Source organism: Cloeon dipterum, chromosome 2 (genome assembly GCF_949628265.1).
Source record: "Cloeon dipterum chromosome 2, ieCloDipt1.1, whole genome shotgun sequence".
NCBI lineage: Eukaryota > Metazoa > Arthropoda > Insecta > Ephemeroptera > Baetidae > Cloeon > Cloeon dipterum.
Genome location: NC_088787.1, coordinates 8,000,080 through 8,010,104, shown reverse-complemented (window position 1 = coordinate 8,010,104; position 10,025 = coordinate 8,000,080). Strand labels below are relative to the sequence as shown.

General features: G+C 36.3%; 1 protein-coding gene across 1 annotated transcript; it reads right to left on the bottom strand.

The window, feature by feature from the left end:
• Positions 1 to 4,702: 4,702 nt before the first annotated feature.
• On the bottom strand, positions 4,703 to 9,937 carry LOC135936039 (protein kintoun-like). The gene is made up of 6 exons (XM_065478721.1): positions 9,148 to 9,937; positions 7,838 to 8,087; positions 7,653 to 7,778; positions 7,534 to 7,593; positions 6,810 to 6,988; positions 4,703 to 5,578 (listed from the first exon to the last, which is right to left on the bottom strand). The coding sequence occupies exons 1-6, from the start codon at positions 9,795 to 9,797 to the stop codon at positions 5,407 to 5,409; spliced, it is 1,437 nt and encodes a 478-aa protein (XP_065334793.1). The 5' UTR covers positions 9,798 to 9,937; the 3' UTR covers positions 4,703 to 5,406.
• Between the last annotated feature and the right edge of the window lie 88 nt (positions 9,938 to 10,025).

The following is a 10,025-nucleotide window of genomic DNA, read 5'->3' as shown; positions in this document are numbered from 1 at the left end:
GTCATAGACACTAGAATACCAAATGTATATACTAGAAATTACATAATGTACAAAGCACGAGGATGAGTTCTATTTTTCTTATTTATGGGAACATAAACAAAAATTAAGAATTTTTTATATCATGTGTGAGTCCTTTTCAGCCCAGGTATTGATTGCCCAAAATCAGCAAATTTTGCCTAAATATCAACCGTTTGAGCATTTTTTATTCTTAAATAAATTTACTGTTTGCCAAAAAAATAAATAAATTTTGACTAAATAATTGCGAGTAAAGATCGAGTAAGAGGTAGAAATTAAAATAGACAAAATTTCAAATCCACTTTTTATTTTCTGTACATGATAAACGACAGTCAAATTAACCTTTATAAATCAAATAGAGTATCTTGTCAACACCAACATTACAATTTTTTTCGGAAAACCACGACTAAAATAATTATTAAATTATTATTATTTACTCTTAAATAGTCACACAATGAAATTTAAATACAAACCCGTCGTAATTTTTTTCTCGAATTGGATCTCGTCATAACTAAATTTAACGAAACAATTATATCAAAAATACAACAGAGTTCCCTTTGGAAAGAAGATTAAAAATCAGCAATTAATGTAAATGCCTTAAAATGACACAAATATACATATTTCCCAATCTAAGAAATTTTAAATCAAATGTAAACCACAGTGATATGAATTAGCATGGACTGCTTCGTTGATAACTACCGAGTAGTTCAAGTCATTTAAATTTATTAAAAATAACTGTTCAATAATTTCCAACGGGATTTGGAGGGAGAGGAAATTAAAGTGTACTTAGAAAAATGTCAGATTTTATTCATCACAATCATTTCTGTTATTATCTCATAAAAATTATGTTTTGAAATTTTTAAATTTTAATGATTCAGGGTCAATATCTGATTGGGATCAATGGATTCCGACATTGTCCTATAATTTAACGGTAGAGGAATCGTTCATAACAGAAATAATCCAGACATTTCTAGTTTAAATAATATTTGTCCTCTTATTTATGCCTATACTTATTTCGGCTGTCACCTGCAACCCTATTTCAGGGGATAATTAAAAAAGAATCAAATTTCATAAAGTAAAATTTTCGCAAAGTGGAAAATGCAGTTTTTGTTAGGGAAATTTTAGAAAAAAAAATGGTGCATCACTTATTACATAACCTAAAATCCATGGCACATCAGGGAAATTGTACCATATAAAATTAATTCTGTTTTATCATTTTATGAAATAGGGCTACACATATTTAGGTAAAGAAATATCCTTGCACAGCTAAAAATATGCGTTACGATGACCTGTAACAAAATTAGACAGTTTTTAAATCTTAAAAAAAATAAACTTGCACAAATTCGTGCAACTCTTATTTAGGACATTTTTGAACAGCAATTCAGAAGAAGCTCTCTTATTTGATAAACGTAAGCAGGCTATTTTCTCCATTTGTTATCGATTAAACTGAACACTTTATCAGCATCGTGGGTGCAGCAAGAGCAAACAAAACACTTCATGTCGTAGATTAGTTACACTCCAGAAACATTTTGAAACTTTGTTGCAGCCAACATTTTAGAAAAATTAAATTTTTTTGACAGTCAATCACATACTACATTCATTTGAACATGCATTATTTAGTTTAGGCTTTTAAACATTTTTTAAAAAAAAAATCCCTAATTTTGCACCGCCTTGGATATATTTTATTACAAAGTAACTCACGTGTATTTTATATAACTGTTTTCTCCGCTCAAACTTGAGAGATAAGATAAGTTTTTTACTGCCTCGCTCTCTATTGTTCGTGGTTGAGCCCGACAGCGTTTTCTTTAATAAATCGCGGTGATTAACTTTGGCCAAGGTCTCGGTTGATTAAAATCAAGTGGTCCCGGCGTCTGCCAACGATTCCAATCGCTCTTGACAACTATATAGCACCAGGAATTCGCGACACGTGGACCAAAAATTCGAGCCGAAACACGCAAATCAATTAAAATTAACAAATAAAGTAGGAACACACACTTCTGGTAGTTCACTTTCGCCACTTTTTGCACGACACTAAAATTAGAAGATTAAATTCCAGATGTTCTGCTCCACAATTGTTTGAAGAACGTCTTGAAAAACACGAAATATTCCAAAACACTGCCTCTTTTCGGGGGGAGATGCACTCTAGCTCGACTGCGAGTCGATGCGGAACTGAATTTCGCAGCTCTGGCCGACGCTCATTTATCTCAATTCTTTTCTGCACACGGTACTCTAAGTAGACATTTCACACTGCACTACAGTAGAAAAATTACTATCGCGATGCAATAAGGAGTTTTGGGAATCAAAACCAATGCAATGAGGTTTATGTTCTAATTATAAAGAGACTAGAATGTTTAACTTCCAGCCATTTTATTTTAAAAAAAGGACCCCTGATTAATAAAATTGCACTGATCCTTGCACAAGGCGTGCATTTTTATTCGTAAAACATCTCTCTATGAATGATTGAAAAAATGAGGAGAAAGATCTTCCTTTTTTAACCTCTCACGAATTTTTAAATAATTCTTCTACTTTTAATTTGTGGATCTCTTACAGTTATGCTAAAATTTGAATTTTACCCGCATCGAAATAAAGACTAGATCAGAAGCAGAATTTTTTTAAATGAAAAATCTTGAGATTGAATGAGAAACTTTTTGAAGATTGTACTGCCAGTATTTAAAAAATTCAAAATATTATATGTAAGAAATTAATAAAAACAACATGGATGTTATTGTTTATTTCAAAACTGATTGTAAAATCTCGGAAAAAATTGCTTTCCCGTCCCCATTTTATATTTTATAAAAAAAAATGTAAAATATTATTTGTCAATCGATAGTAATTCGTCCTGTTCCCGGTAAAACTGCGCAACTTTCACCAACCAAACGCGAATTTCCTTGTTGCAACAAAAGGTCAACAATCAATTCGACAGTGAAAAGTTGGGTGTTTGTTGAACATTGCGCAATTTTGCCGGGACCAGGACGAATTACAGAATCGTTCGCTCAAAAGTTTTTTTAAAAAAAACTTCAATTTCAAATAAATCAAGTTTCAAGTTCATTTGCCGGTCTTGTCGCGTGGGAGGAAATAACACTCGATCAGCAAATTCATTTGCTCGCTCGCTCGCCTTACATTTGAGCTGGAAACTGTGCCGCGCAACGATCATGCTCAGCGGGTGGCATAACCTCCCAGCAGGAACCGTTCGCAACGCACACATCGGGAAAAATAATATTCTTGCTGCTGCTGCTGCTCTCTCCCTTCTTTTATTTTCCCCTCTCATCCACAGTTTGGTCCGTGAGAATATTCAATGGAGGAACTTTCTGATTTACTTACATCCAAGATTGACCGCCGCGTTAAAAGTTAGCTAGATTATTAACACATTGAAAAGTTTGTAATAGCTCTTTCCTCATGGTATAATAACGATCACGATCTTGTTAAATTAAAAGAAATCAATTAGAGTTACTGTTGCTGGGTGAATTAGGTTAGTGGAATGAGTGCTGATGGGATGGAAACAGATTCAAATCAATTTTGTCTTGTTTTACAACTAAAACATTTCAGAAATTTACAGATAAATTATTCAAATTTGCTTCAATTGCACACATAATGATTTAAAAAAATGCTTCAAATTCTAAAATAATGAAATCACTTTTTAAATAATTATAAGGTCTGTCAGAAATTTAATGTTCCAGAAAGCAGTGTTCTCTAGACGTGTCCAAATTTTTTTCTTTGGTTAAATAATTTATTATTTTTCTGCCAAAATTTTATTATTACAAAAAACTTCGTCTAACAAATAAGTACATAATTAATGTGAGAGATCTAAAAATCTTATGCGATAAAGCTTTTATTAAACATCTGTAAATTGTTTACAATAATTTGTCAATTCTATCACCTATTTAATTGCAAAAATTTCAATAATTATTTAGCTACCAGGAAAATAATGACATTTTGCAAGGATAAACCCAGGGGGCATGAATTTAAAGGAGTTATCGGCGTTAGTAAAGGTTTTATTTACCATTGTAACTCTCTCCTTTATTTGAAATGAATGAAATATCCGAGCGGTCAGTGCCCCCTTTGCATTGTCATCATGCGCGTGCGGGGTCTCGGCCTTTATCCTCTGCTGCAGCTGACAGGTTGCACTTTCACTTTTTTAAAAGGATTATTTGTCATATAAAGGCCACTAATTTAGTTACCTCTTTTCGCAATCGTTGAAAGTCAAGAAACAAGAACGCATTGACGCTTGCTGACTCAAAAAGGATGAAAGATAAAAGATAGAGCAATCATCACCTAAACTACACAAATGATTCCAGTTCAAATTAAAAAAAATCACAAAATCAAGCGCTATTGGAATAAACAGCATATCAACTTTTTTCTTAACTCTTTAGCTGGAGATCGTCCACTTAATTGCAATTCACCAAAATTTAGTTTGAAATATAATTATTTTCTTCTCAAGCTATCAATATTTTTGCCCAGGAATATTATTTAGTACTCTTAAATTTAAAGTTTTCTGGCCTTCATTTTTGGTTTTCGCAATGGCTCAGGGAACTTGAGAAAAAAATAATTGATCATCACGACCATTAAGATTCTAATGAAGTTTTATTTAGTTCTTCTTACGCCGTGATAAATTAACCTTGTAGTCTGACAGCTGGAAATCCAGGTAGATAAAAAATTAGAGGAAATATTTCAGTAAAAGACACGAGGGTTTTAATTTTAATTGTTTATTTTCCACATAAGAATAGAAACACACCGAAGTATGTGCGAAACAGTTCCGTATGCAGGAGTTTACTAATGTAGATATATATAACTTTAATAATTTCAAGTAGTCGAGCTTTGAACCATGCAGTTTCTTGAAGTATCTAATACGTTAGTTGACAGTCCTTCTTATTTACTTATAGTATAACTCCCTTTCTAAAATTCCAACAATATAATATACAAGGTTTTCAGACAGCAGTTTTCACAGTGATCCTTTTAAGATTAAATATTCTTTGACAGTGAAATAATGGCACAAAAAGATAATATAAAAGACAAGTTGCACCAATTTTGACAAGATTTAAACAACACAATTTTATAAGTGAATATGAATTCGACACCCTAATTTTTTAGTCTTGAAAGACCTACACAAGTTTTACAAAAAAGGCCAAAGGCCAAAAGCTGTGCTTTTTTTAAGTAGAATTAAGACAGATAAGTGAACAAAAAATGTTCTAACAGCGAAAACAGAACACTAGAATCTTTTAAAATTCGTTTATCAATAATTACTGGGGGAAGGGGGAGAAAAGCGAAAAGTAAAAAAATCCTTTCCATACCCTGCAGGGGCGAGAGGGGGAGGGGGGTTGTGCAAAAATATTTACGACTACGGAGTCTTAAAATGCAACGACAGGAGTGTATCACTAGTGGGATCACATTCAGTTACATGTCGATGTCAAACATCATTTCCTGGCCCTCCTTGCCGCTAGAGGTCTCGGCTTCGGAGGTCACATCTTCACTTTCGGATGTCGTGTGCTTGCGCTGACTGCTCTTCCTCTTGTTGCGCGCCTTGCGCTGGTTCTTTTTCCTCTGGCCCAGGATGCTCGAGTCCGCTCTAAAACGCGAACACACAATAAATCATCTGTTCGATCGCTTTCACTCAGCAAATTTTATTTATTTGTATGTGCGTGATTTGCCCCAAAAACTGGTTTGCTTTGATTGGATCTGTTTAATTGATTATGAATGATTTTGTGATAATTTTGGACGGAAAATAAATTTAACTGTGGAAGTAGTTATTTTTTAGTTGTTTGCTGAAATCATGAATTAAACCCATAATTTTTTATGCATAAAAGAGAACATACACACCCTTTTGAATTCTTGGCACGATTTTGTCGGATGCAACATTTTCTTTCTCTAAATTTAGTATTTCAGAAAATATTAAGTGACGATGGCGATTTTAATAAAAATAAATAAATTTCTAAACGGTCCTCGTTGACAGGTCCAGACGGTGAATTTTTTTTTTAATTTATTAAAAAAAGTGAATCTTGGAAGTAAATTGCTTTGACAAACGCTAATTAAAAAGCACAATTGAGCAAATAAATTAATTTGAGGGCAGTAAAATGAGACGATCACTATTTTAAATAATAAAATTTGATTTTAAACTGATTTTAAATGCTTAAATTTAAAAAAGTGGTGAAAATTGAAAACAATTGGAGTAGAGTAGAGCACAAGAGATTTTTAATTTTGACACTGGCTTAAATTGCTTTAAATCCTGCTAATTTGAATCCCATTACTCTTAGCTTGTGAAAGCTCGCAACCTCACAAAATATGGCTTCTTCAAAATCAAAACAGTCCTCGGCTAATGAAGATTTGAGTGGAATATATCATTGGATTTGTGCAATACCATTAGAAGACTTGGGAATTTTCGTTGTGTTTCATTTTTTTTCTTGTAAATTGGTTTTTTTAGATGAGAAGGATGACGTTCATGATTTTTGGTAGTAAATATATCATAACATGCCTCTAGCGCATTTTTTAAGTGAAAATTCCCCTGGTTTATTTTCAAAGCTTCCCAAGAACTAGTAACATGCATGGATGGGGAGAAAAACTTTGATTTCAAGGGTTTAAATTGAGAGTAAAATTAAATTTTACATAAGTATCGATTGGGGGCGACATATATTTGGTTTTATTGATAAAGCCCCGGTTTTTTTTATGATTTTAATAGGCTACTTTTTCTGAATCAAAATTCCATGTTTCTAAGCTATTGAATGTGACAGAATTTCACATTTTTAAATAAATTCAAGCTGATGCAACCTTTGAATCTATTCATAAATTTTCTTTCATATTACCTGAAGAGCTGTTTTGAGATGACGTCGCTGAAGGAGACGGACTTTTTGACAGAGTTGGCTGAGCCCCCTTCGCGGGCAGTCTCTTCATTCTGTTCACTGAGCTCACAGCTCGCTGCCAAATCACCAGAGAAGGAGAAGCTGCCCTTGAGAATGCCTTTGCACGGACTTTGGCACATCGACTGCAAAAGATTAAATATAAATTTTATTATGAAATAAACGTTAAGCTTGGGTGGATGTATTTTTAAGCGCAGGAAATTTGTAAAAAAATCATGTAGATTAAATATTAATAAACCATTCCTTTGTAATCATTCTTTGAACGCAATGAAACTATTGAAAAAACCTTTAGTCAAAAATCTAGAGAAAAGCAAAAATCGATCAAAATGTTCAATCTCTCTCCCTGTTGGAATTCAGAGTATAAATGTCGTTAAGTCTTGTTTGGCTTCAGTGGAATTTAGGTGATAATCCGTTGAAAGAAAACACTGCTTTATTATCTGTAAATTCCAATGGTTCATACCATGCAAGGCTTCAGCAACAATCTGCTGCCTTAAAGAAAAATATATTTCCTGCCCTAAAATCTGTCTAGCAAGCCCTGAAAATTACTAGAGAATAAATTTCAAAAATCCCAAGGCCACTTTCCAAGCCATTTCACTTGGCCTAATCACCCGAGATAAAAATAATGCAGGTGGCCTGATCTATGCTCTCACTCTTATCTCAAGAGACTCACCCAATCATCACTGGATTCTGATATCGATCTTGTTTTCGCAGCCAAAATGCGTAGCCTCTTCTATAAATAACAAAACCATAAGTTGGAAATCAACAAATTCGATTAGAATTCAATATTACATTGATATTGTTGAGCCTGTTTTGACTTTGGTCATCACACTTTTGGTTGTCCAGTTTTTCAGACGGCTCTTTCGACTTCTGGTAGTTGTTTTCAGTACTGCTGAGGTCATCTTCGTGAGCAAAGGTCTGCATAGGACATTTCAGCTTTTAATGCCAAATTCAAACAAGAGTTATTCGGATCGGACCTTCTCCTCGTCGGAGCCACCGCTGCTGGTGCTTCCGGTTTCCATGTGCACGTCGCCGATTTTCTGGGTTATCTCATCAACTTCACAGTCGGAATGGGACACGGGCTGGTTCACCAAGAAGAAGCCGGCCTTGGTAGCTTTGTTGCCGATTTTCAACATGTGGAACACGAGTTTCGACTGGTTCTGCAGATACTTTGGCTCCTCTCTCAGTCCTTGTACTTTGTACGGCAGGTGAATCACGACTTGGTGGCTAAATTCAGAATTAAAAAAGAAATGGTTAAACAAGACCTTAAATGTTGAGTGGTTGAAATTTAAATTGGAAATTAGGGAAATTAGTAAATAGCTTTGAGCGTGTTAGAAAAGGAAAATTGTTAAATAAAGGAACTGTTAGAATAGTTGTGAGTTTAATTATTTTGAACACTCTTTATTACTATGCAAGTAAACTGGGATTTTTTTAATTTGACGGCGTTTGTTAGGTATTCAATTGCGATTAAAATCTATTTTGAGGGTAGTTTCTGGGAGATTTATTCAAGTTCAATTCAATGTGACAGGAGAAAACCAAAACAGTAGCCTGCTTCTTTGGTTAGTTTTTTACTTCTTTTGGGGGTTAATAATCATATTCATAAATATTGTGGAATTTTTTGAATCGACTTTTCGCTAATTCTCAGGTTTAATTTACCTTGCCACCAGTTGGAGGATTTAGGGAAGATTTGATAGAGAATGAAGATGAAGAAAAAGGTCTCCCAAAAAGTTGCACTTATAAAAATCGTAATTTATTTCCTTGAGGAAAATCAAAAGATTTAATTCTTGAAAATCAAGCGCAGGAAATCGATTAAGTCAAGTGGTGAAGCGATAAAAATCAGAAACGGCTTGACAAAAAATTTTATAAATTTAAACGCAGAAGTTTCCAGTGAAGCAAAATTAATGAATGATCCAAAATAGCCCAACTGAAATAGAGTAAATCTCGAAATAATCTAAACCTAGCACCTAAAAGAAGCAAAAAATCAAGATATCACTCAACCGATACGTAGTAGTAGTTCAGACGAATAGAATGATAATAATAAATGTGTTTGGTAGGTACAGTCTTAACTGTGTTCAAATTCTTCAGAGGGCAAAGATCAACAAAGAGAAGATAAAGATTGAGAGTAAACATCAGCTGCGTCAACAACCCAATTCTGGCTGCTGGCCAACCGCCCTTCTACAAGAGTCGTGCGCGATCGGTATTAAACAAAAATAATAATAATAATTACCTCGATAGCGAAATAATTGCAAATCGAAAGCCATAAAATTTGCACAAATAGAAGGATCACCTTCTCAGATCAACTTCCAGATAGTCCTGGGCCAGGGAGTAGGTGAGTCGATGCCCTGAGTGGTCGCTCGGCAGGTGCAGTCGGACGGAGAAGCCGGCGGAGTCCTCGGACACCTCCAGCCTGGAGTCGTCGTCGAGCCGGGCGAGTCGGAAGCCCTCGGGGCTGCCCTTGCAGACGAGCTTGGGGGTGGCGACGCGGTCCTTCTGCAGGGTCATCCCCAGGGCCGACTGCGCCGCGTTCAGGGCGGCCAGGTGAAGGTGTTGCCTGAAGAAGTCGGACTGGTCGGCGAGCGCGAGGGCGTGCCCGCCGAAGGTGACGTCGACCACCTTACACGGCTGCTTCTTCAGGTCGGTGTCCCTGCGGGGCCGGCTGACGGAGTGCGGCAGCGCCAACCCTCCGCGCACCGACCGCGGGTGCAGCAGGCCGTCGTGCTCGGCGCAGACGTTGATCATCACCTTTTCGCGGCCCTGCGTCCACACCTTGAGCACGTACCGGCCCTCGGGCTGCACCTCGGCCGGGTTCGACGCCCAGCCGCCGCAGCCGAGGGATTCTGAGTCCATGAGCCAGTTTTTCGTGTTCTCGCAGGCGACATTGTCCCCAAACTGGATGCGGCTCACGCGACCGGTCCGTAAAGATGCTGTTTGAGACATTTTCGGCTGATTTTCCAGACGGGAAAAGTGAAAACTTGGCAGTGTATACGTGACGGCGATTTGACCTTCTTTCAACTCTCTGTGCTCTCCGCTGTTTCTAACTGCGGAATTCTAGAACGTTTAGCTCCGTGTGTTGATGATGTGCACCAATCACAGGCCGAGAATCGCGAAGATGAGCACGGAGCACCGCCCACCAGATGTTGGATGCACGACGAGCAAGTTTTCAAT

Bases quoted from the DNA above. Each gene is read 5' to 3' on its own strand.
- LOC135936039 (XM_065478721.1), bottom strand. From the start codon at position 9,797: ATGTCTCAAACAGCATCTTTACGGACCGGTCGCGTGAGCCGCATCCAG. The intron at 8,088-9,147 runs GTGATCCTTCTA...TTCTGAATTTAG, and splicing joins CTGGAAGTTGATCTGAGAAG to CCACCAAGTCGTGATTCACC. The intron at 6,989-7,533 runs GTGAGTCTCTTG...AATCTTTTGCAG, and splicing joins CAGAATCCAGTGATGATTGG to TCGATGTGCCAAAGTCCGTG.